General features: G+C 37.1%; 2 protein-coding genes across 7 annotated transcripts; one reads left to right on the top strand and one right to left on the bottom strand.

The window, feature by feature from the left end:
• Positions 1 to 24,753, top strand: lsp1a (lymphocyte specific protein 1 a). Of its 5 annotated transcripts, XM_060886212.1 has the most exons (15): positions 2 to 332; positions 6,047 to 6,193; positions 8,066 to 8,453; positions 8,748 to 8,890; positions 9,957 to 10,209; positions 10,333 to 10,473; positions 12,148 to 12,189; positions 12,600 to 12,643; positions 13,939 to 14,020; positions 14,882 to 15,022; positions 15,858 to 15,956; positions 16,697 to 16,819; positions 16,911 to 17,019; positions 23,945 to 23,982; positions 24,017 to 24,753. In XM_060886212.1, exons 1-14 carry the CDS (start codon positions 274 to 276, stop codon positions 23,968 to 23,970), a joined length of 1,797 nt encoding a protein of 598 aa, XP_060742195.1. In that variant the 5' UTR covers positions 2 to 273; the 3' UTR covers positions 23,971 to 23,982; positions 24,017 to 24,753. The 5 variants fall into 5 exon arrangements, with proteins under 5 accessions (XP_060742197.1, XP_060742195.1, XP_060742194.1 ...); XM_060886211.1 differs by having other exon boundaries at positions 23,945 to 24,753; XM_060886213.1 differs by having other exon boundaries at positions 4 to 332; positions 16,727 to 16,819; positions 23,945 to 24,753.
• Positions 17,836 to 26,359, bottom strand: prr33 (proline rich 33). 2 transcript variants are annotated; one of them, XM_060886210.1, is made up of 5 exons: positions 26,203 to 26,359; positions 25,801 to 25,846; positions 22,755 to 22,783; positions 21,808 to 22,088; positions 17,836 to 20,460 (listed from the first exon to the last, which is right to left on the bottom strand). In XM_060886210.1, exons 4-5 carry the CDS (start codon positions 22,070 to 22,072, stop codon positions 18,359 to 18,361), a joined length of 2,367 nt encoding a protein of 788 aa, XP_060742193.1. In that variant the 5' UTR covers positions 22,073 to 22,088; positions 22,755 to 22,783; positions 25,801 to 25,846; positions 26,203 to 26,359; the 3' UTR covers positions 17,836 to 18,358. The 2 variants fall into 2 exon arrangements, with proteins under 2 accessions (XP_060742193.1, XP_060742192.1); XM_060886209.1 differs by lacking the exon at positions 22,755 to 22,783.
• Positions 26,360 to 26,601: the final 242 nt, after the last annotated feature.

The following is a 26,601-nucleotide window of genomic DNA, read 5'->3' as shown; positions in this document are numbered from 1 at the left end:
ACTAGGCAGAGAGAAAGAGGGAGGAGAGGTGAACAGAGGAGGGGTAGAGGAAGGCTGTGACTAAAGCATGTCACTCCTAGAGGACTAAGCGTTGTGTGGATCTCACTTGATATTTTCGCCAGGCAGCATTGAGGACAGGACGTAGGGTAAGAGCTCACAGGAAGAGTGCTAGTTGTGTGGAGCTGGGAAAGACACGCGGGAATACAAAGGTTCCAAAGCAAGAACGACTCTTTCAGCTCTAGTTCAGTTAAAAAGAGCGACAGAGGAAAAGAGATGTCAAGTGCAATCTTGAGACGAAACTCCAGCAAGCAAGGCTTGCAGAACCTCCTTAGGTGAGTCTTTATATGAGATGGAATGTAATACCATAGTAGGGATTAGTGTTTACAGTAAAACTTAACAGAGTGTAAAATTCACAGTGTTTGACAAACCATGTGATCTTTGCTGAATAGTCTTTGTTCTGCATGAAAAGACAAGATTTGTTAGGAATGAATGAATGTCAGAATGGGATCCTAAAACTTTCATGTGTTTATTCTGACTCAATTTGTTTTTTGAGGTCAAATAACCATGTACACCATTCCTTAGGGGGAATCAGTTCACCTTCAGCCCTTCATATTGATCTTAAATGGATCACTATCAGTGTTGGTAAAGACATTTGTCAAGACTTGTGAGAGAGTTTATTGTATCTTCAGGATGTGATGTGGAGTTGTCGACATGGCTGAAGTGACCACATGACCTTTGCCTGGGGTGACAAAAATGAGAGGGTTTCCATGAAATGGGGCTTACAGTGGTTCTGGGGCTTGTTTGAATTTTAAGATTCCTTCTTTGGACTTTAAACTTTAAGTTTTAGCTTACAAAATACATACAACATCTTATTTTAAACAAAATCAATAGATATAAAAAACATACATTTGGTCCTTAATACAGTGCCTTGAACTTTATTAAACACACTTTATTCCACACTTGGGGGTTTTACAGCCATGGGGTGGCAAATATTTCAATCAGAACTTTTATTTATTTTTTTATTTAGAATTTATTTTGCAAACTATATTAATGTTTGACTTTCCCTTCAGTATCATGAGCTATTTTTTAAATAGTCATGACATATAATTACAGTTAACCCCAATTACAGTTCCCGATTACAACACTACAAAACATAGAAAAGAATTGAAGTGAATAATCTCTTATCACATTACTTTTATAAATCAAAATATTTACAGATCAAAATAAGACAGTCAGCATAGTCTCAAATTTGCATGAATGAGCACGACTCAGTTTGTACAAAATGTTATAAAAACAAATGCTAGGATTGGGGCAAGGTTCATACTATTAAAATTATTAAAATTCTGAAGTAAAATGAAACATCTCCCTAAACCTGATCTCATTTTCACATGTGATCAGGATGAACACAGTATGCCGAGAACAAGTTGAGGACAAATGAGAAATGCACTCCATGCATCAAGCGTGTGTTTTAGAAGAGAACAGAGTGCTTTAGGCTCATCAGGGCTCATACTGTATTCATATCTGCAGAAACAGGGCTTTGGGAGGATCAGGTGTACTTTCTCAAAGGCATTTCATGAGGTATACACAGGTTGCATTGTACAGGGTGGATTCTTTTCATTGGGCTTTTATATGGCTGCCAAAACAGTCTTTTCTCATAGCTGACAAGTTGGATTTGCACTTAAATGCCCAGCATTCAGCTTTTTTTATTATTATTATTGTATAGGTTGGATGACTTACCGGGCAAAATACTAATGATGCATGCAACGCTTTTGATTTTGTTCATACAGTTCAAACAAGTTTAAGAAACATTTCCTTTTTCCTTGCATGCTTTTCCCTCCTTAATTGTGTACGTAATCAGACGAGAAACAGCATTATCCATAATAGCCCAGTGTTAAGCAGGCTATTCATCTTCACATGCCGACATTTTTCTGTAGAATCCCTTGTATGTATCGCAGTATTTCACTCTCTTGGTTTGGACATGGAAAGCAATAGATAAAATGTGATCTGGATGATGTATTGGTAAAATGCATAAGTGATTGGACATACTACATAATTATCAACTGAAAGTACACAATATACAGAGATGGATTATTATGACCTCTCAAACACTTGTAAGAAGTAATAGCACTAGCTTAAAGGAAAACAAATGCAGCTGTTAGGAAAAGTCATCCAAGCAGCCTTAAAATTTGTGGTCTCTGTTGCATTTACCACCAACACACAAATGGAAACAAGGAAATATATCATTAAATAAAGCAGATAAGGGAAAAATAAAGTGAAACTGTGGCTGAAATGTAGATAAAAACTGTTTATGCACTCAAGGCCCATCAATAAATGACGTGGATATTTGCCAGAGGGGCATGTGATGAATAACAGTGATCTGGAGTGAATCAGTGTAAGCAGAATCCCTTCTCGGACTGCACTGGATCTACAGAGTGTTCACATGAACTGAGGCATGGATGTGGTAGCTATGAATAACAGTTGTCCCACTAATTTTCTGTCCAAAAAACTTTGAGTTTTGAGCTGATATGATCCTAGATATGGTTTTTAATAAAGAGACAAACTAGAAAGATTCATATGGAAAACGAAAGCTCATCATGCTCACCGATGCAGAGGAACAGACTTTCTCATTGTGGGCCCAGCCTTGACCTAGCTGATCCCTGGCTTTTACTCTGCCCTCGCCTCTGTGTACGATACTGTGATAAGACCTGCAGGAATGCGGAGGGGAACAGGGAGGGGGGGTGATAGGTGTTTGTGCTAAAGGGGCAATAAACTCTCTGCCATTCCCCTGGCAGGGTGGCTTGACAAAAGTTGAAGGTAAGCAGGTCTGGCCTTATACAGGACATTATTGTTGAACTTTTCTTTTTGAATACCAGTAGCGTAATCTGTGCTAAATATTTTGATAAATGCTAAACCCATCCACTTCCTGTGCTTCATAATGACCCCCTATGTGACTAGACAAGTGGTGCTTGTGGATTTTCAGACACCAGGCAGGACAAATGGGCTACGCACAGTTTGTGCACTCTTGGTGTCTGGACCCTCAGACATAACATGAAAACTGGCGTCTCTGAATGTCAAAGGACGTAACCCTCATTCCTTTACTATTTACCTTACTCAAGGAAGTTTGAGACCTTTGTTCCTAGTGGAGGATGGGTACATAAAGATAGGACTATGTTTTTGTAAAACACTTCTGCTCTTCAGAGAGATAAAGTATATCACTTTTCCACTGTTTGAATTACAAGCTGGTAGATGTAATAATTAGTGTGACTTTCTGCACTGGGATTTTCCATGAATGCTAAATTGGTGCTCTAGACTTTCCACAAGCTCCTTTTCATACATTAGGGACTTGTGTGAGGAGTTTGTTGAGTCTCTACAGTACACTGTCAGCAGGGAGAAATTCAGCTGGTCTGGGTCAATAACTCTCTTTTACTCTTGAAATACAGTATGACTCACTATGATGACATCATCTGGCTCAGCTGCTTACCCAGTCAATGACACAAACTCTGTGCACTCACAGATCAACTTGTTAAAAAGGGTGCAATTTTTTTCTTTTTCTTCTGAAAAGAAAGGCATAAGTGAAAGAAACCCTTAAGCAATTTCTGTGAAGGGTGTGTATCTAGGGGGAAAAAAGATGGCTTAACATAGCTATTGTTTTGTTAATCTGTTTTTCAGGAAATTTGATCGTTGCTCCATCTCAAAGCTGCTTACACAAAGCAAAAATGTTAGTTATCATTAGGCATAATCCTGGGTGTCATTTAGATTGGTTTTAGATAGTTGCTAAACATCATGTTGGACCTCTTCTGCTTTAAGTACAAGTATGTTAAACACAACCAAATGAATTCAAGACCCTCAGAAATGTTTCTGCATTATGAAAAAATAAAAAATAAAAAATTTGTCTGACACTATTAAATCAAAGCAAGTACATTGTCTGCTCTTAACTTGTGCATTGTGCATGAACTATAGCACTCTAATTTTTAAGAGGGTTCTAAATTTCCTGCCTGTTCTGGGTTAGCTGACATCTTCCATATTGTTGGTTGTATTTCTTTGCATGAAACAAGGCAGATTGCTGGATTTGGAAAATGTTTGCAAGACATTCCCACTGTGATAGCAGAATGAAATACAGGCATATCCATAACTGTATATTGCCTCATGGTACACAATGTCTTCATTTAATAAAAGTATTATATGACTAAAACATCATGCAACCCTAATATAAAAAACAATATATAATCTGAACATACATTCATGCTTTGAGTTCATATTGATCACAATTGTATAAACAGACATTCTTACAGTATTTCCGAAACATTCTGTAACAACGACTGACCAATCTGGCTTTGCAGCTAGTGACTCATTGTGTTCTGCTACAGGTTAAGGCTTGTTCTGGTGTGAATTAACAAATGCAATAATAGACAAGTGAAAGCCAATGCCTGTACCCATTAGTAGCCCCCACCCTCCACCATGACCAACCTCCCCCAACCATTTTCCCAATCCATTCAGCCTCTGGGCTTACTTGCATTAGGCTTAGAAAGCTGAATCAACATTGTTGAGATTCTTGTTTTTTTATCTATAGTGCAAAATACACAAATACAAAGAATAAAAAAGTAACCTGCTCTTTTTTTAGAGTGCTTAAAAGGTAAAGGTTTAATTTAAATGAAAACGGTTTGTTTTTATTGTGCAGAAAGAAATGAAATAACAGCAATCTGTGAGTCTGTGGTTACCAGACAAATCACAAGAAGATGAATGACCTAATCTCCGTCATGACGTCATGGACGAGGCCCATGCCAGGAAATAAATAATAAGAGAGCATAAAAGTTTTGGTTGATTGCCACAAGCAATAAAAGTTTTGGTTGAACTTTTGATCATTACCACATGCATTTTCTTTTTCAACATCTGAAACATTCATTTATTTATCCTTTCATCTCTGATTGTAATCGTTGAATTAACATTTTAGAAAATCTACATTAAGCTACAATAGGCTTCTCTTTGTTAATTATGTAACTTATAAATGTGCCTGCATGAAATATAATTGACTGAATGTAACGGGTTTGCTGCACTACTCCATCTGGTTTGTACCCTTTTAACCCTTCCCCTTACTTCTCAGGCCACTTTCTCTTCCTGGTTGAATGCCTGAGGACTTGTGTTGGCTTGGGCAGGCATGTTGAAGTGCTGCAATAGATAGAGACTAGAATGAATGTTTCTTTACAGCATAATAACTCATTTCAATATTTAAAAGGGGTGGTAGCTCTGTCTACGTTATAGTAGACCATTCCTGAATACGGTCATTTATGGTCCTCCCTTGTTAGGGCATGTCATAAAAGCCATTAGAACAGATTGTGACTCTAGTGTTAACTGCTATGGCATACATTAATGGCCTTTTAGTGACCTATATAAGCTCTTAAGTGATTCAGAATCCAGTTTGGTGTTTATTGTAATATGACACCCAGGCACCCAGATGGAAGCCATTTGACAAGTCCCTCTACCCTGTCCCAAAGGGGACTGGGATAATCTCTTAACAGAGGAAAAGCAAAAGAGTTTCTCTGGCATACAGAGTAGCATCTCTTTTTAAATGTATTATTTGAGAATTTACTAACATTATGACCTGTTACACAAAGCATTCGGGTTCAGTGTAAACTTTCTTCCCTCCACCACAACCACAAACATGTACACACACGTGCATGTCCAAGGCACAATGGATGTGTGTGGCATGAATGTGTGTGTATTTACAGGCTATATAAACACAAGGATGCATGGACATCTTTAGTGTTTTTGTGTGTGGGATGACTTTGCTTAGTCATGGCTGTTGCTTGACCCTGACACAGATGTTCCATTGGCTTATTCTCTCATCCCGAGGATATAACAGGCTATTGTTTAGAGAATGTTCCAAAGAAGCTGTGAAGGATCCAGAGTGTCACAGAGCCATATGGCATTGGAGAGCGAGTTGCATGTTTTATGCAGTAGAAAATAATGACTAATTATTGTTTGGGGATATGCAAAAGCAATTGTGAATCTGTATAATGATGACATTTCCCGGTCCTGTTTCCAACAGAGTGACGGCTCAGCGCAGCATTGAGGACGCGGAAGAGATTGAGAGGGAGCGACGACGCCGGGCACGAGAGGCTCTCAGAAAAGAACACAGTATCAGCGGATCAGCCGGATCTCCTCAGGACTGCTCTGGACCCACCGAGGAGTGTCTGTAAGTCTGGTAGTCAAAGGTGTTTTACACATATTTTATTTCTCTTTCCTTTTTTCTTATTTATTTTACTACACAGAGCCACAGCTACCCTTTCATTACTACCTAAGCAGTGAAGAATGTATAGTATGGCAAAGCTCGATAGTGGGCTCCCTGACTGTCCTTCATTTTGCACAGCTTCCAGTTTTTATCAGAACAGAATAATTATAGCTTGTCAACTTCATAGCTTTCAGACATGCAAAAAGAGACTCAAATTTTTTCCTCCAAAGTTTTAAGTAGAGAACATGTTGTTGGAGAGCACCCTGTAATTATGGGCTGATCATAGAAGAATCTTGGCTATGAGCTTTTGAGCAATTTTGAGGACTTTCTTTGATACCATATTGCAAGTGTATATCCAGCTTTTTTAAACATGAACAAGACCAAACGAGTATGTAATGTATGTAATACTTGTAAACAATAAGCTTGTAGGTTGTGTGATCGTCTAACGGGCATAACCTGGACAAAGGAAGGAAAACAGGCAAAGGAAGCAAAGTCAAACCAGAAAGACAGGATTGACACAAAATAAGCAAACAATGTCTCAGAAACATCACAGCCATAAATGCTGGCGCAAGATTTTTGAAAATAAGGGTGAAAAGTCTACAGACAATAAAGGGTAGGTCTATGCAATGATTAAGAACAGGTGAGTGTGTGATTAGTGGGTGACAAAGAAATGTAAGGGATTGTTTGGTGGTTTGTTTATCATTTGATAGACTGCCATGTTGGTCGGCTGACATGGCAAGGATGCTGAGCCGTGCCAGCAAAGATGACTTATGTCACAAAGATAAGATACATATCTACTGTTTATAGTGGTTTAGTCTTTTAGTTTTAGTAAGTGTGAGTAAAAAAGTGTTTGTTGTATTTATCCCTTGATGCTGTTTGTCAGAATCATTAATTTATCTCATCTCTAAGATGATGGAACATGATAATCCATATCTATTTTCAAACCAAGAATTCCAAGCCGTGTTTAGTCTTGTTTGTTGAATCGAATGCTCCTGAGGCTTTGAGTAGTAATCTCCCTTCTCTATAACATGCAACATTAGACAACGAGCGATCGTGTGGTCTGCTTTTGCTGTCATTTCAGGTGTTGTCATATCAAGTATAAAGTCATATCAGGTGTTATTCATACTGACATCTGTTACTTGTGTCTGCTTGCCTGCGGCAAAAGAACCAGAGCAACAACAAAACCACCTAAAAACCTCAATCACACCTCAGACATCTGCTTCCTCAGATTGCGTTTGAAGCAGAACGCTGGTGTTAATAGATGGAGTGAATGACGTCAGGGTGTAGTTTTATGACTGGATATTTGAAGCTATGCTGTTGCAGGTCTTTGGGCTCCATATGTTGCTTTGCCACATGGTGTCTGTACATGCTTCGCTTGATGTTAACTTAAGCACATCTCTCATAAGTGATTATGGATAGTAGCCATCTTCCTATTGGCACTTAAATTAAATGGTTTCAGATGTGTTGTCAGAAGAACACACCTGAGAGTCTATATGATTGTTTATCTGTTATAAAATTCCCAGATTTCAAAAACAAAAAAGCAAAAACATTCACTTTAGTGCCAAAAGTAAAATCAAATAAAAACTAAAATAAAATAAAATAAAAACTAAAATAAAAATAAAAACCTGAAAGAAAGAAACCTGAAAAGTTGTATAGCTACAATTACAAAGTCAAATGATGATTATAAATGCTATTATTATTCTATAAATTATATTAAATCATCCTGTTAAACAACACTAAAAAATCCATTATGCTTTTACCATAATAAAACTGGTAGGAAATGTATATAGTTTAAGGAGTTAATAAGCTGAAGATTTTGCCCCATTGTGTGTGCAGATTTGAGAGTGAACTGAAACCCAGCAGCTCTGGTGCACTGGAAGAGGATGAAGGTTTCAGTGACTGGACTCAAAGGCTGGAGAGATGTAGACAGGTCAGGCAGGAGGAAAGTGAGTCTAGAGAGGAGGATTTGGAGGTGGAAAGAACCATGAATGGAGGAAGCAGAAGAGAGATTGACTCCACCGTACTAAATCGACAGCATAAGGGACAAGGTGAAGTGGGAGAAGTTGTGAACTACATTCCAGGGAAGAAGAGCAGTGAAAAGTGCATGTTGTTTGGAGACAAGACAGGCAGCCGTATGGCAAAAGAGACACCAGAATGGAAAGAAGATTTAATCAAAGTTAATAGGAGACAAGTAGAAGAGCCAAGGTCACATGTGGAGAATAAGGTAAGAGCTGACATGATTTTCTAAAGCAGTTTTTACATTTGGGGTGCACAGTGGCCTACTGGTTAGCATGTTAGCATTTACGGAGTTGGGGACTTGATTCATGCTTTTGTCTTGTGTGCTTTGCATATTCTTGCTATGTTTCAGGGGTTTGTCATTTCTGTGTGTGTGCAGTTGTGCCCTGTGATGGGGTGGCACCCCGTCCCAGTGTAGCATAAGCAGTAAAAAAATGCATGAATGAATATTTGTATACGTAACAAAATCTTCATTATATTTTTGTCTTGGCTACATTTTCAGGTGAAAGAAGTGAGGAAAGAAGTGAAGGTCTCATATACATCTAAAGTCTTCCTGCAGCAAGATAGAACACCCAACACCCACAGTGAGGATCCTGCTGGAGAGGAAGTGACATCGCTTCTGCTCCAAACTAGAAAAACTGCAAGGTGAGTTTTATGTCACTGAAAGGATATTATTATGCAGAACAATGTTTAATGCTGTGTATACAATACATATAGAGTTAGTTATATAATATAGGTAATCCAGCTACTGTTTAGGGTTTCTTTCTAGCATTCCAAGAAGAACATTTTATGAAAACCCTTTCTTGTACAGGTCTCTAGAAACCCTTTATGGTTCCTTCACAGTGACAAAGTTAAAATTCCTTTAGGTTGCTACGTTGAGCTTTTATTGATTTACTTTATAGACTCATTAAGGGATCCTGTAAATTATTCCTGCCTTTCCTGCTGGTCCAGTGCCACAACACACACCAGAAGGGTTATACAACATAGTTTTGGTTATTAGTTAATCGTTAATATATGTCTTAACTTCCTTCCTGTTACTTTAAGCATTATGTATGGCTACTTATACCCCAGTACTGCTGAATTCTTCAATCTGATTACTTAGAAAGGCTCTGACATTAGTCCTTGTTGCTTGTTTAATATCTTATCAGTTTCATAGTAATCACTGACACCAATTCTTTAATGTTCGATTCGCCACACAAATTGTAAAAAATGTATGCAGTTGTTGAAATAGTTTTCATTGAAGAGACATTTTTCAGGAAAGAGGGACATTTTACTTTTTAATTTTAATTACTTCAAGAAAAAGAAAAATGATGTATAATACACAATTGTAAAATTGAAATACAAATGAACGTATTGGTGTCTCATTGATCAATAAGTAAAATAAAATCCCATTTTTTTTTTATTCCTTATATACAGTAATATAGGAGGTTGTAGTTTGTTAATGTTAACTAATGCAGTAAATGATATTAGTTATATAAACTACAAAGAATTACCAATCTACGATGAAATGATTCAGAACCATATCACGTCATTATTATCTTGGCTGAGAACTTTTTCCCCAAAGTAATCTGTGTGAATACACTGGAAAAGCTAAATAAACAAAAAAGCTGATGTTGTATTGTCAGGCATGGCTTCTTGCCAGGGGACTTCCAAAACTGCCTTCCGTGGCTGATATTTCATGACCCTTCTTCCTCATGTTCTCCTCTCACAGGATCATAGGTCAAGGCTCAGAGTTGAAGGAACAGGCAGGGGGCAATCTGGAGACAGAGCAGAAGCTGGAGAAGATCCGGCGGAGCCACCAGGAAAAGGAAAGCCAGGAGCTGGAGCAGCTTCGTCAGCGGCAGGCTGAATCCGAGATGGAGCTGGAGGAGCTCAAGAAGAGAAGAGAGGAACGCAGAAAACTGCGTGAGGAAGAAGAGCGCAGGAAGGAAGAGGAGGAGCAGCAGCGTCTTGCAAAGGAGGAGGTAATAGAAAAGAAAATATAACCTCTGTTAAATTATTCATGATATTTTGTATTGAGTTGGATTAAAAATAATGAGACCAATGTGTGTGGTTGCTACTTATAAATCGTGTGGAATGGATCACAGGAGGAAAAGAGGCAGATGAAGGAAGATATTGAGAGGAGAAGGATGGAGGCTGCTGAAAAGAGGATGAAGCGCTTCAGTATATCCTCCACAGAAGGGGATGAGTCATTCAACCCTCTCAGTCCAAAGAGTCCCACTTTTAAGGTAAATAACAGCAGTAGTATGGGTACCCCAAACTTTCTATATGTACTATTTATACTGTAAATTTAATTTGGAAATGGAATTGATGAAAAGATTTGTTTTTTTCAGATGATAGATTCCATTTAAATTTGTAAGTTGCATGTGTGTCGGATGATGTGAGTCTTTTTGTGTGGCCTTTTTACATTTTATTGGTTTCACATGAAGTGCATGAATACTCTTATAAAAAAGGTTCAATCTTAAAGGCATACTTGGTTTGTCCCTCTGGGGAGAACCCATAAAGCATCTAAGTAGTTTCCCAATTTGGAAAATGTTACAGTTCTTAACCATCCGAAAAACCTTTGAGGAATCCTTTTTTTAAGAGAGTAGGCTAAAAGATTGTTTTGTGTTAACATACGTTATGCTTTTATATATGTTTGTATTGCTGTTCACGCTGTTCACTTTGTGTTGTACTGTACAAGACATACTGATATCTCTAGCATAGCCTCATATCTTAATACATCACAATTCACATTATACTGTATGCCTTTTTTTTTGATTCAACTTGTTTCACCAGCAAAATGATTGTATAAATGATACTACCTTAATGTTAGACATGAGTTTGTGTGTGAATGTACCTTTAAAATGCTGCTGTATGCGCCTCTTTGCTGTAGTTGTACCACTGCATGAATCTATCAAATTACCATAAATTACTCTTTTAGTTTTTACACTTAATGCAATTGCTTTCTGAAGGGATTTTTATAATGAACTAAATCTTTAATCTCAAAGCAAGTTACAACTGAGTTTTTAAATTGAATTTTACAGTAATATTGAATATATAGGTTTTTTCAACTATGTATTTTTCCCATTAAAGGTCTAGCATTTCAAAATCTGAAAATATACACATATTTTCTAAAAAGAAACTGATGCTTATTGATTTAATTTGAATTTAACACGTATGGAATTCAAAAATAATAGATATGTTTGCACACGTTTATCAAAGATGATAACTTTAGGGTGGATATTGAGTACTTACTTTGATCATTAGCATCATCCATGTTGTTGTTCTAGTGTCATTTTCTGGGTTAAATGACATTCACAGCATTTGATTACAGTCCTCTTTTACATCTATAGTACTAAAGTACTTAAACAACTACTGATGAATTCAGTGATTGACATTAAAACATCAAATCTTCATCTACTGTCATCTCTATCCTGTAGTAGTTGTTTGAACGAATCATTTTACAGCTATTTTATTTAGACTATTTTTATTTAAAATCTATTAGCCTTATATCCATATATCCAGTATGACATATAACCAACCTTTTCAAAGCAGTTTAACCATTAAGCAGTTACAGCTTTGTTTTTTTTTTTTTTTTACATTGGCCACTTTTTACATAATATAACAGAAGGTTTACAGGTTAATGAAAAGATTTTAGTATTGAAAAACATATAATAAAAAAATAATCAAACAACATTTCGGTCATAAGCTTAACTGTATGTTATTTGTGGTTGTATTAACATCCAATTGGTAATATCAGTAATGAAATGCTTTTTTCTCTGGTCATCACAACAATATGCATGTTACTTCTCTGTTGGTTTACACGTTCTGTCTGTACTGTGGGTTGGTGGTTAGCTGGTGTTTCTGGTGTTTCAAATATGTGGTCCTGAGCTTCCTTCTGCTTGCATGTGCAATTTCAGAGAGAGAATGAAGAGAGATTGACAGCTGAAAGTACATGCTCGGTGAGTTGGGATCAAAAAGCCAGCAGGCTTGACAGAAAAACAAGGGCATTTTTGTGGGGTTGAATCAAGAGTCACTGAACATGCACACTGATCGTTTGCTTTGAAGTACAGAAGCAGGAAAAGACTTGTGTAGGTCCTAAATCTTATACATGTTTATACTCACCTTTTCACTTGTTCATAGCTGATTCTTTTAAACACTGAGCATGCAGTAAAATAATATACCAAAAACCAATGACTATAGAAGCTAGGGCTAATTCATGCAAGTAGACTCCAATGCAGGGCAGCAAGATCTTCAATTTCAAATTTCTCATGTGAATGAGAACGAGGGGGAAAAATAATGGAATGGAATGTTCACACCACCAGCCACTGAATTGCAATGCTTTTCTCCCTTTTCACTGCTTTCTTCACAGATCATGGATAGAACAGAGTCCTTGAATCGGTCCTTAAAGAAAAGGTGAGTATCACAATGCATGTCCAAATCACATACAGTATATACATGGTGGCAAATTATTCTTGGTGTGTAAACTCGTTCTTGAGTTGACTATAAATAACATTAGAACAAATGAAAGGCTTCGGAGCTAAATGACTGATGTCTAAAAGTAAACATTGACATAGGTGCTTGCGAGCCATAGGTCACCTTTATATGCTGTAAGTTCATCACCTTTGTTAGCAGTGATTTATGGGTCGGGTAACATGCACCAGATGTGGAAAATGTGTGTCTTTCTTCTGGTGGCTTGTGAGATATTGTGGCAGACTCGGGCCAGGCTCCATGCGGTCTGAGGCAGAAACTTATCAGTATTCACAACTCTTAGAAATGTAAAGTTGGCGAGTTATTATGAGCAAAATGTCCACTTTTGTGCTGCAGGAACGATTTAATACAAGAAACAGATGGGTGACGGAGGCAGAATGAAGCCGATGTCCTTATGGATATTGTGTCACAATATGTGTACCGGATTTCATCATTAATACTTATTTTTCAGAATATGACTATCTCTTAGTATTGTACAAAAAAGATGACACAGTAGTACTAGTCACTATGTGATTGGTTAAAACACTATGACAGCAAAAGGTAACTAGAAGTATGAGTTATGTTATATTGTCTGGCTGTTGGCAGGATGACATTCAGTTCCACACGATTAAGTCATTTTTCCCCATAGGACAACTCAGTGTTAAGATTTATAGACTGCATTTGTCATGGGCTAGCATTATCATGTATCAGTAATGACTAACACGTGTCTCTCACATACTCACTAGTTTAAAATTTTATACAAATGTAATGATTGGCATGTGAATAATACAGTGTAAATTTTCCCAGACAATTTTAAATGTTTAACCCCCCCTTCCCCCCAACACCACCCCAACCCCCCCCACACAGACATATACTATTTAAACTTGCGAAAATAGAAAGAAATAGTAGAGTCTAGCGCCTTGTACATGTACAAGCACGCAAACACAAACATGGTTTTTAGAGATTTTGGTTAGCCAATGTCAGCAGAAAGGCACCTAGACTAGAAGTCAACAATAACAGTGTGCTATAGACAGATAGACCCATTCTGAAATGATAATGAGTGGCTATTTCATTATGGGGATATTTCACAAAACTGAAGAAAAAGAAATACTACACCTGAGATAATAATTCCTCTTATTCCTTTCTGGGCTTCTGGCCAGATGATGAGGTGAGGGTTAAAGCTTTTATGTGTCATGTAGTCGTTGACATGCCCTGACCAATTGTCTTTATTTTGGAAACAGCAACAGCTTTAAGAAGACTCAGCCACCGCTACTCCTGTCCAAGATTGATGACAAATTGGAGCAGTACACTCATGCTGTGGAGGTGGGTTGTCATTCCCTTACTTTTACATTCAAATCCCATTTTTAAGAAGTAAATTGATTGATTCCCAATCTGCAATAAGAGATCTTATCCCATTTTTGCACAGGTCAGCAATAAGAAATCTGATCATACTTTGGTATTTTGACACAGGTCCCAGCTAAGCAAGGCTCTGGATTACTGATAAGAAGGTTTGGGGTTCAAGCCCCAGCTCTGCCAAGCTGACACTTTTGGGCCCTTGAGCAAGGCCCTTAATCCTCTTTCACCCTGAAAATACTGTTTCTTAACTGAACATATAATCAGCAATAAGAAGTCTGTTCTAAAACCAACATTAAAACTAATTATAGTTTAGTATAAAGAAGTCTGATCCTACTTTAAGTCTGTAACCTAGTGAACCAGAGTTCTTTTGTATGTCGCTCTGGATGAGGGCATCTGCCAAATGCTGTACATGCAAATGTACACTGTAAAACATAAGAAAAGTGATCATAAGAAAAGTGATCAATGCAAAACACCACTTTTGTGTTTTGTATTTCATCATAATAGTAATGACTATTTACAAACTATATTATCATGCTTTCATGTTAAATGCCAAGTGTAAAATAGAATGAGTCACGTGAGCCCCTTTTGCCCCTCTTTGGAGGTACTTTGCCCTCACCTGTTTGGTAGTAAGAAGGGTTTAGAATAGCATGTCACCTGAAGACAAACAGCCACAAGATGTTCTTATAATGAATTTTAACAAATTATGGATAAAAACAGATGTATATCGGCTAAGGGAAGGAATAAGTAAAAATTACAGCCATCTCTCTCCAAATATATCTAATACTTAATGGTTTTTGGTAACAGGGCATTCTTTCTTTTGTTCTATAGACCTCATCAAAAGAACCAAAGACAGCAAAGTCAGCTGTAGTGGACATGCCCAGTGTTCCTGAACCAGTGGTTGCCAAAAAGAACCTGTTTGAAGCAGGAGAGGCCTGGAACCATGGCTCATCAAAAGGAACTCCATCAAAGGTCTGAAAACATCCATACACACTAAAATACAAATAGCAATAAAGATTGCAATTTTTTGTGTCAAGGAATGAAAACATATACATAATTCTGTCATTATAGGTCAATATAGTGCAAACTTCCTCCTACAACACCTGTTCCTCTAGAGCTGTCTGAGTAACACAGTAATGGCTTGGCTTTATTTCAACACAACAGAAAAATACTGTCAAAAATAATGTTATCATATACTGCATGAAAAAAAACTTTCTCAGCCTATCATGTTCTCACTGGTGAATTAACAAATAGTCCCAGTGTGTGAGATGACTCAAAATCACAAGGTGATGTCAAAGATGATTCAGATTCCACTAATCAAAGTCTTTTAATAAGGGTGGCACACTGAGTAGTGTTGCTGCCTTAATGCTTCAGGGTCCTTGGCTTGATCCTGATCTCAGGTTATTGTTTGTTTTGCAATGTTTTGTATATTGTGTGGGTTCTTTGTTATCCCCCCTTATTGTCCCAACACATACAGGTAGGCAGACTGCCAACACTAAATAACCTTTAAATTTTTTATCTTGGGATATGCTCCAAATGTAATGCAACCCTGGTCAGGATACAGCTGTTACTGAAGATAAATGAATGAATACTTTTAACAAGTAAATGTGAAAGCAACTTGTCATATGAGGAAGAAAATATATGACTGGCAGGAAAACAGATTACTGTTTATAAATCCCAAAATATCCTATTAGAAGGACAAAGGAACAAAACATGGATTTTCCGAATTTGGACTGCTCCTGCAGTATTTCTGACACAATTCTGTTGTTTTTTCCCTTGAGTTTATTGTGTGTTGTGTGTGTTTTAGGACACTGATGGACTAAAAGTTGGTGTGGCTGATCTGATCACTCACTGGGTAAAAGGAAGCCCAGAGGGCGGCAACAGATCAACCCAGTCCAAACCATGTGTAAGGGTCTACTGACTAAGCTTCTCGTCATATCATTCCATCATTCCATCGTCATATCATAAAATGAACTCTCTGTATGAAGTTCACCAGCATCACAACACAGAACATATATCAGAATATGTATCTATACACCCCTGTGTCTGTGCTGCAAATAGTGAAAATATTTTAATAAAGTACAATTGATCTAGTATTTGTGGTTATAATAAACCAGTGTAAGATTATTAACCATATGTTTATACATTTGTACTAATTTGAAACTTTTCATATTCTACTGGCAGATAATTTTGCTTCTTGCTTGAAATAAATGCCTAAAAGTATCAAAATGATCTGACAACATTTAGAAATTAAAAAAGGTCTAGAAATAATCCTATATTTGCTTTCTTGCAATCTTATAGTAGAAATATATAAATTTCCCTATATTCAAGATATTTTAACTTGCTCTTTTTTTTCTTTTTTTTTTTTTTTTTTTGCTGTGCATGCAAGACCCCTTTATCATTTCTGCCTCTTTCGTCTGCTTCCTTATTTTTCACTCTTCAGGCAAAAAAGAGACTAGCATTTCGTTCTGATCTGAAAAGTTTATTTGAGGCAGATGTTTACAGTACTAGTAAATGTATTTGAGGGAGTATTGAACTGGGGCTGACTTTGTACTTGTTTTAATCCTTCCTTACACTGCCCTCTGGCGGTGTGCCTGTTATTTTTTGCAGTGTTTTGTTGTTTTGTTTTGTTTTTCTTGAGAAAAGCCTCCAAGAATGCTCTGTGCTTCTTCTCAGGATGTTAAAGCAGGAGATGTGCTCCAGAAGAAAAACATGTGGGAGATCATAGGGGAAGGATCAGCCACCGGGCAGTCAGGACACACAGGGAAGGTACATTATGAATTTCCTTCTATACTCTTATACCTTTTTTCATCTTATTACTGTTATTCATTAAGTGTTACTCATATTTTTTTATTCTTAGGGAACCTCTTCTGGTAAACGCTACAAGTTTGTGGTGACTGGCCATGGCAAATATGAGAAGATTCCCATTGATGATGACCATTACAGTGATTATCCAAATGGAAAATCAAGTAAGGAATAAGGAGTCTTTGCATTATACTGTTGCATTGTATAATATTGGCATATTTAGTTTTACAATGAATATTAATTTTGAAAACAGTCTGAAACTTACATTTTATTCAACTGCACATAAGCAAAACCTAATTATCTAAATAAATCTAATTATATATTATTATCCAAGTATGTCCATGCCCAATCTTCTCCAAATGAGCAATTTTATTACAAAAAATATAAAACATTTAATCTAGCACCTTAAAATGCAAAGTATTTTACATACCATACAGAGAATGTGTACCCATTCTGATTTATAATGACAGACAGACAGACAGACAGACACACACACAGACAGAAAATGGCATTCATGTAACCATTTTTCCAGTGTAAGCTGCTTGACACATTTTAGTCTCATAAAGCTTCTTTTAGAACTGCTCTAGTCATCATTTTCATATAAGATCTGTGGTATGTTCAGACTGTTTTTCATACTCTCTTTTCCAGGCTTTCCTTTATTTCCAAGTCTCTATTATCTCTCATTTGTCTCCATTTCACCTATCCAGCCAACTACAACTTTCAAACATCTCGTAAATACTGTTTCTTCACTGAACATACAGTCAGACCTTTGTCTCACAGGCATCACTATACAAAGCAGCAATTAAAATAATAAAAAAACAAAACAAAAGAAAGGGAAACAGTGAAAAGAACCAGTTTGAGTACACAAGAGTCTAGAGTGTAGAGTTTCAAAAAAACCTCCAGTGAGCAGCAGTTCTGAAGGCAAAAACAAATTGTTTGTGTGAGAAGTAAAAACAGCAGCACAACTCTTTCAGCATCCACTGCTGTCATGCAAGAACAGGAATATGAGGCAACCATGGGCACTGAAACACTTGATTTTATGCTTTGTGCTGCAGCCAGTAGGTTGGCTATTTGATAACAGTTGTTCCTAATAAAGTGGACAGTGAGTGTAGTGTATTTTGAATGAATACAGATATAAAGTGAAGACTCCACGATGCCTGTAAATCAAATTTGCATTTTCTAAAACTATTTTTGAGTTTACAACCTCATGTCGATCAAGAAATTTCAGAGATTGTAAAATAAAGAAGCTCTGAACACTCAATCATTTCATTTTTTTTACCACATTTTTTACCACATTTTACTGTATCTTACTTTCAGAATAATACAGTGTTAATGAGGTAAAACAAAATGCTTTTCCCATGATTCCTCTGTGTAATTCATACAAACACATTACATTCACTTTCTTATTAAAGTTCAACTTTAAGATAGTTGAATTGTGATAAACAGAACTGTACACAATTACTGGAAAGATACAGTATCATTGGCAATTCCATTACTTATCACCTAGACAATGCTAGTTTTCATAGTAGAGAACCCTTTAGCTGTTCTATTAAAATCTTTAGGTTCTTCCTCTTTATTTTTGCGGCCTATGAGGCCCATCTCAAACACTGTTGCAATCTTTGTCACTGGTCGAGAAGCTGCCTCTTTCAGTCTCCTGGCGTCAAATCGAGGACTGTACAGGAGAACTGGAAGGCGATGTGCAAATGCAGGGATTTCTTTCTCTTTATCTGATTTAGACTCTTCTTTCTTTTGCTGCTCAGTTTTGTTGCCTTCAATCTGTTGCATGATACTCTCTTTGGTTGCAAACATTTGGAAGAGGACAGCGTCCCACATCTTTGCAGCCCTAGGGGCATCTTTACTCTCTTTTTCAATAGCCTTATCTGTTTCTTTGTCTTGCTTTTCCTGCTCACATGTTTCCTGAGCAGTTCCATCAATGACATCTTGCTTCAGTTCTGGCTCAGAAACAGGAAACTTGGGTTCCTCCACCTCCACCACTAGGTGTTTCTTGAGACGAGACCAACCGCTGAGTTTTGACTTCATGCCTTTTGGTTTCTGAAAGGCCTTTAGGAGAGACTCTGCAGCTGGGAGAATGCCGTTCTCCTCATTTTCTGACTTAGCCTCCTTTGGTATGCTGTCTTTTGGTGTTGATAAATCATCTTCACCAGGTTTAACTTTGTCCTTCTGGTCATCCTTTGACTTGGCCAGAGGCTTATCTTCTATTGTTTCAGTCACAGGTATTTCAGGAGCCTTTGTTGGAGGTTGGGCAGATAAAGATTTTTGTTCTTTAATCCTCTCCAGTAAAGACTTATGAGAGTCTGGTGTCTTCTGTGGTATTATACTTACTTTTGTTGGCTTTGAGCTTTTTTCTGCATTTTGGTCAGGTGTTATAGCTTTCACAGTTTTTACAGATGGTGATATTGTCTGGGATTCAGGTTTAGGAGTTTCCTTTAAAGATACAGGTGACACTGTCTTTGGTTTAGACATGTCATATGTTGGAGCGCTGACTCTTTGTGTAAAAGGAATAGAGGCCACTGTCATGTAAGCTTCTGACGGTGGCGTGTCAACTTTAGATACGACAATAGTTGGAATTTTCACACCAGGAACTTCAGTGGCTTTTAACTTTGTTTCCGTTCTCTCTGATGTAGAAAAATATTGCACCACTTTTGGCACTGCCTCTACTTTTGGCATTGTGGTCTCTGAGATTTCGGCAATTGGGACAACAGGAGTTACATTTTCAGTTGCAGGAGAAATGGATGTTGAGATTTTATCCACTGCTGTCTTGGGACTCTCTGGCCTCTCTTTCAAAGCAGGCCCTTGTGTTGCCTGTTCTGGAGTGGCATGTTGCATAGATCTAGAAATACCAAATGTAGGTGTATAACTTTGTATTCCTCCAAAAGCAACATATTCAGCTGGTGTTAATCCATAATATTTTGATTTGGTTTTTAACGTTGGTGTTTTGGGTTTTTGACCTGCAAACTGAGGTTCAGCTGGTGTTTTATACCCAATTAAGGGTTTAACAGGTCCAGAAAACTCAGAGTTTGGTGTTTGGGGAATTTGATGTTCAACTATATGAGTAAGAGGTTTAAGGCCTTCATGTATGCTGGTCTTTGAGCTTTGGGATTCAGTGGTCTCTGTAGTTTTTGAAGCAACTTCTACTATGAACTTTGGCTTTGACAGTTCAGGTTCTCCAGGCTTTTCAGATGGCAGTCTTGCTTCTGAAGTTTCAAATGTTTTGATATGGACCTCACTATTTTGTGTGGATTCTGAAAGATCATTTTGCTTTATTTTCTCAGTTTCTTGAGGAATTTCTTCACTTGGCCCAACTAAACTTGAAGTTGGTGTTTTGGATCTTCTGCCCTCCATATATACAGGAGAGACAGCAAATAGGAGTGGGTTGGGTCTTGAAATCTCTATAACAGGTGTCCTAGCAGGTGAAACATGATATGATGGTGTTTTTGGTCGCCCTGATAGAGTTTTTGATGGTGAAAGATCAAATGTTGGTGTCCTTGTTCTTGTCAGGCTTCTGCCCCTTGTTGTTTCAGTCATAACTGTTGTATCACTTTTAATCTCAGATGTTGGTGTAGTACCTCTCATAACCTGAAAAGCTGGAGTAGTCACAGTCTTTATTTCAGAAATTGGGATTATTTCAGATGTAGGTGTTACACCCCTTTTAATTTCAGATGTAGGTGTTACACCCCTTTTAATTTCAGATGTAGGTGTTACATCCCTTTTAATTTCAGATGTAGGTGTTACACCCCTTTTAATTTCAGATGTAGGTGTTACACCCCTTTTAATTTCAGATGTAGGTGTTACACCCCTTTTAATGTCAGATGTAGGTGTTACATCCCTTTTAATTTCAGATGTAGGTGTTACACCCCTTTTAATTTCAGATGTAGGTGTTACACCCCTTTTAATTTCAGATGTAGGTGTTACACCCCTTTTAATTTCAGATGTAGGTGTTACACCCCTTTTAATTTCAGATGTAGGTGTTACACCCCTTTTAATTTCAGATGTAGGTGCTACACCCCTTTTAATTTCAGATGTAGGTGTTACACCCCTTTTAATTTCAGCTGTAGGTGTTACAACCCTTTTATTTTCAGTTGTAGGTGTTACACCCCTTTTAATTTCAGCTGTAGGTGTTACAACCCTTTTATTTTCAGTTGTATGTGTTACACCTATTTTAATTGCAGTTGTAGGTGTTATAGCCCTTTTGACTTCAGCTGTAGGTGTTACAATCATTTTAATTTCAGTTGTAGGTGTTAAAACCCTTGTAATTTCAGTTGTAGGTGTTAAACACCTTTTAATTTCAGATGTAGGTGTTAAACCCCTTTTAATTTCAGTTGTGGGTGTTAAAACCCTTTTAATTTCAGATGTAGGTGTTGTGACTCTTTTGATTTCTCTAGTTGGTGTTTTCTCTCTTTTTAATTCTGAGGTTGGTGTGACGATCCTTCTAACTTCAAATGTTGGCGTCGGAACTCGTAGCACCTCAGCAGTGGGTGTTCTACTCCTTGGCATTGTTGGTGAGGATGTATACTGGGAGGTTTTTAATATTGCTAATTTAGAAGTGTAATTTGTAATTTGGGGAACATCAAACATAGGTTTTGAGGTTGGCTGAGGACTTGCAGCTTTAGAGATGATAAAAGTAGGTGTAGGCAGAACATTATTTGTTTGCTTTATTGCTATATAAACTGGTATTGTAGCAGTAGGCTGGATCTCTGATGTTCTACTTACAGATGTAACAGTTATAGATGTTGCTGTATAAGAAGGAATTAATGGTGCACCAGCAGGTGTGGGAGGAGTTGTGTATGAAAATAGAGTGGCCGAATGTTGTGGTGTAACATAGGGCTGTGGGGAGAACCTTGCTGGTGTGAAAGAACTGCTGCCATGATGAGGGTAAGGGGATGGTGAATGCTGATACAGTGGCCTGATGTTGAAACGTGGGTGCACTGTACCTCCATAGATTGGTGTTTCTGGTGTCTTGGGTGGAGTTGAGTGATCACTGTACTCTAGGTCAGGACTGGCCTCAGTTACCGGAGAGAGGCATGAGCGGAAAGGAGCAGGTGTCTGGGAAGCCTGGGTAGCAGTTTTTTTCTTAGCACTTTTCTTAAGTAACTTCTGGAGCCGGACATTTTCTTTTCCAGGTTTAGGAAGTAGGGGGGGTGGGTACTGCTGGGAAAGCAGGCCTGCTTGGGCAACGTTGCGGATATTTACAGCCATAAAAAATGTCGGCCCCCTAGATCAAATTGGAAAAACATATTAACATATATAGTTTAGTGAACAAGTGTATGTTACTCATGGGCAGAGGTGGGTAGTAACGAGTTACATTTACTCCGTTACATTTACTTGAGTAAGTTTTTGAAACAATTATACTTCTATTAGTAGTTTTAAATCACTATACTTTTTACTTTTACTTGAGTAGATTTGTGAAGAAGAAACTGTACTCTTACTCCGCTACATTAGGCTACAATGAGCTCGTTACTTTTCTTTTTACCTCTTTTATAACATCAATTTTAATGTTTTATTTTGACAGATAGAGAAACATCCGCTAACTGTGTTTCACCAATCAAACGTAGTTGTGCAGTCTCGTCACGTTATCATACTCAATCTCAGCGGCGGGACGCGTTAGTTAGCAACACAGCAGTTTTGTCGAGTTCAGCTGTTTCGAGTTTTTTATGTGCTCAACTTTACTCAGCGCCGCAAGAGCCGACAAACAGATGACATCAGACGTGTCGTTTCTTGCAGCGCCGAACACACATACAGTATTTAAAGGGATAGTTCACTCAAAATGAAAATTCTGTCATCATTTACTCACTCTAATGTTGTTACAAACCTGTATAAATTTCTTTGTTCTGATGAACATGAAGGAAGATATTTTGAGAAACAAAAAGCTTTAGCTTACCTGAAACTAAGGAAAGTACTAGAGGCTTTCTGAAATTAATTAAAGGAGTAGAGATGTATTTCATTATTATTGCCCTTTCATCAAGGCATCAAATGTGCAACAATCACAACACAAAAGAAATGAAATGTGTGTGGTGTGTGTGTGTGTGTGTGTGTGTGTGTGTGTGTGTGTGTGTGTGTGTTTCCTTCTGTTGTTCTGTCACTGGAGACACACACAGTTTATGAGAATTTATGGGCTGCCTCGTTCTAGTTCTGCCTGGTAAAAAAAGTATAAAGGTTTGGAAATTTGTGTTACTTGTGCATCTTTATTTTTTATTTATTATTATTTTATTTATTAAGTACTTGAATTTACCTGAATTATTTTAATTTAAGCTATTTTGTAATTAATTAATTTTAATTTATTTTATTGATTGGATGAGCCATAATTTGCCTAAAGATTATTTTGTATTTTTGTCTGTCTGATTGTTGTCGTGTTAAAAAATAAATCAGACGTTACTCAACAGTTACTCAGTACTTGAGTAGTTTTTTCACCAAGTACTTTTTTACTCTTATTCAAGTAATTATTTGGATGTCTACTTTTTACTTTTACTTGAGTCATATTATTCTGAAGTAACAGTATTTTTACTTGAGTACAATTTTTGGCTACTCTACCCACCTCTGCTCATGGGGATTGGATTGGGGGAAAAAATGGCTCTATTATACAATTAACCCCTCAAATATAGAATTCCATAATGAGTGTATACTGAAACAAGGTAACAATCTCAAACAAAACTTAATATAATATATATTGACTACAAATTGTGATACCATCCTCAGTGTTTGAGGGTGAATATGCATGCATCTCTGTTGCTGTTTGGAGACTTACTGGAGACAGCTACTTTATAAAATAATACTGTTGGTATCTAAACGTTTTGAAATATAGAAATCAAATTCAGAAAAGGAAATGCAAACCTTTTGCCAGTTATAATTCATTTTATTATGAATATCTTAATATACACTATTTTGCTACTCAAAAAAATTACAAAAAAATATTTAGTTTCTATAAATTAAAGTACACTTCTGTCCCAATTGTATTAATAATTAGTTGCCTTTTAATGACATGTATTTAAGATTTATTTCAGTGTAAAATGCCTATAAAACACAATGTCTTGACATGACCTATGACTAAACATTACTTTTTTTTTTTTTTAGGGGACCTGTACAACAATGACTTGTAAAATCCTGTTGCATAATACCATGCTATTGTGATTTGGAGGTTTTACAAGGACAATTACAGGTTTTTACATTAACATGCATAATTGACTTTCACTGTCAGATACTTTGAAATGTCGACAGAAATTTTAATATAGGGTGGATCTTGTTGATTTTATCATCTGTGTCACATATATATTTGTATTAATATGTCATGAAGCACATTAAGTTTACATCACTTCTTTCATCTGTCCTTGTTTAAAATTTGTCCACACGTTTCCAGACCCCAAATCAGATTCTTACGTATGGTATTTTGTTGCTATGGTTATGTATATGTAAATAGGATGTTTGAATTAATACGAAGATCATTGTTATACTTTGGAGTTAGACCCAACCCTAAATATTGTGGATGGACAATGGCTTGGAGCCAAACAGCAAAATTAGGCTTTTTGAAGTTTGTTTTATATACAGAATAAATACTAAAAAATAGATAGAGATTCAGCCTTTCAAGCTTTCACTAGTACGTGACACTGGTATTTGGGGTCCAGTTCGTCACTGTGAGTATAGTCAACCATGGTTAAGAAATATTCTTCATTTATACCTAAACACTGGAGTTAATCCACTTTACTATATTTATGAAAAACAATGATGATCAATTGCACCACTAGTCTGCTCCATACAATATCACAGCATGGTTAAAGATTTTCCTGATTTTCTTTAAAATATATATTTTGAATGTTCTACCTATGAAACCCTTTTCTATTGTACTAGTATTTTGTTGTAATAAATTTGACATTTTTATTATTAAATTCATACTTGTTTGCTGTGTTTTATTATTATTGTTGTTATTATTATTATTATTATTATTATTATTATTATTATTGTTGTTGTTGTTTACTAAGCAGATTGTGTAGTGTATTATAGTATAGCGTAGTGTAGTGCAGTAGTCTGAAGTAGCCTAGACGTAAGTCAATAATGATTAAACCTACCACTTTTGGCACCCCACCACACCACACTCAAATGCTGAAGATTTCCTTAGACTAATTTTAGTAGGCTTAGGCGAGGCAGAGTTGTCTGCTCCCTGTCACAGAGTCTGGCATCACACTTTCACCCCAATATATATAATAATGTCTCCGTCCTGTTTTCACGACATGGGGCAGTTACAGTTTAGGACACAGATTGGTTTAAAATTGGGTGTATTATAAATCAGATAGCTGACACCTTATCACGTTCTGTACTATGTATCTGACAGCAGTAGTTGTCTGTCAACATATGTGAAAGACAGTCACTGCTGTCCACTTAAGATATTTTGTTTATATTATATAGTATATATTGAGTTTTGAATGGACAGAAATTGCTGTCAAATCGTGTTAGTCCGTGTTAAGTTAATTGAGTCCTGCTCAGAATAAGACGAGGCAGACTTCACTTTTGTTTCTGCTCTTTCATAATAAATTATCAAAACAAATTTTTTATGTATTTTGTGACTGTATCCTGTTAACTTATTTTATTCTCCCTAATTGTGTAATTGGGTATTTTTTGTGGTAATATTATTGAGCTTATCCTATAGAGCAGGGTGGTCATAAGAGTTCCTCAGAGCCCCACTCGCACTGAAACTGAACCTGTCGCCTGACACATGACACATGAGAAGGGGTCATCCTTTTAAGGCACTAGAGGCTTAGCCATTTTGAAGTAACTCCAACCCATGTTCAAAAGAGGAAAGTGTAAGAATAGTCAGGCAGTAGGTTCAGGCCTTGCACAAGTAATTCTTCTCAGCACAACTGAGAAAAAAACACCCCCACCAAAAACAGGTAAATCCACACCTGCAAGCAAAAAAGCAATGCACAAAAATTACTTACCAAGAGAGATAACAGATAACAGATGGCTCACTTCAAAAAGAGTCCCCTTAAACAAAAAGAAGCAAATTCACTTAGAGAAAATATGCAAACATGGTAACGTAAGTTAAATAATAATTTCTAAAAAAAAAAGGAACTTTTTGCACCTGGTTTGTATGACCTCTAAATGCTGTTGAATACTGCATGTCATTTAATCAACATCTGCTGTTATTCATTACAACAGAGTAGTCCATCATGAGAAAAATCAGAATCTTTCAACAATAGGCTAAAGCAGCAGGATACAATACATCTAATATAAGTGACTCGCCACAACACCCACAACACCCACAACACCTGCTCCGAAATCACAACACCACCCTGTGCTCAAAACAAGAAAAATCTGATACTGATTTGGGTTTATTTTACCTGTGTTTCTGCTGGTTGGGGCGACTGGCTGCTGCCTGCTTCTCCCAGCCTGGAGTATCAGAACAAGAGACTCATGTTAAGCTCAACTATCGTCCCTTCCTCCAAAATGGAAGGCTCTTGCTCCATAGCAGTCCAAAAATAAAACCTGAACCCTTTACTTAGAATGTGCACGGAGTGGTGATGTGGTGCAAAGGGACCGTATGCATGGCAGGAGGTGGCAAGAGCACCTTACACACGGCCCCCACCACCAGCACCTGCCTCAAGTCACTATAAGGTGTCTCAGTGAATATAAAAATGCTGCCCTCTGCTGGGCAATTGATTAATTTTTAACCCCATGTATGTAAACTAGACACCATAAGCAGGGTGTGGAAAAACATACTTAGGACACTTCATTAACCT

Source organism: Tachysurus vachellii, chromosome 14, assembly GCF_030014155.1.
Source record: "Tachysurus vachellii isolate PV-2020 chromosome 14, HZAU_Pvac_v1, whole genome shotgun sequence".
Taxonomy (NCBI): Eukaryota; Metazoa; Chordata; class Actinopteri; order Siluriformes; family Bagridae; genus Tachysurus; species Tachysurus vachellii.
Note: the sequence above shows the minus strand (reverse complement) of the source record. Positions and strands in the feature narration are given on the sequence as shown.

Bases quoted from the DNA above. Each gene is read 5' to 3' on its own strand.
- lsp1a (XM_060886212.1), top strand. From the start codon at position 274: ATGTCAAGTGCAATCTTGAGACGAAACTCCAGCAAGCAAGGCTTGCAG. The intron at 15,957-16,696 runs GTAAGGGTCTAC...TCTTGAGAAAAG, and splicing joins CAACCCAGTCCAAACCATGT to CCTCCAAGAATGCTCTGTGC. The intron at 16,820-16,910 runs GTACATTATGAA...TTTTATTCTTAG, and splicing joins AGTCAGGACACACAGGGAAG to GGAACCTCTTCTGGTAAACG.
- prr33 (XM_060886210.1), bottom strand. From the start codon at position 22,072: ATGGCTGTAAATATCCGCAACGTTGCCCAAGCAGGCCTGCTTTCCCAG. The intron at 20,461-21,807 runs GTACAGTGCACC...TGACTACTCCAG, and splicing joins AGAAACACCAATCTATGGAG to CTTTTCAGGTTATGAGAGGT.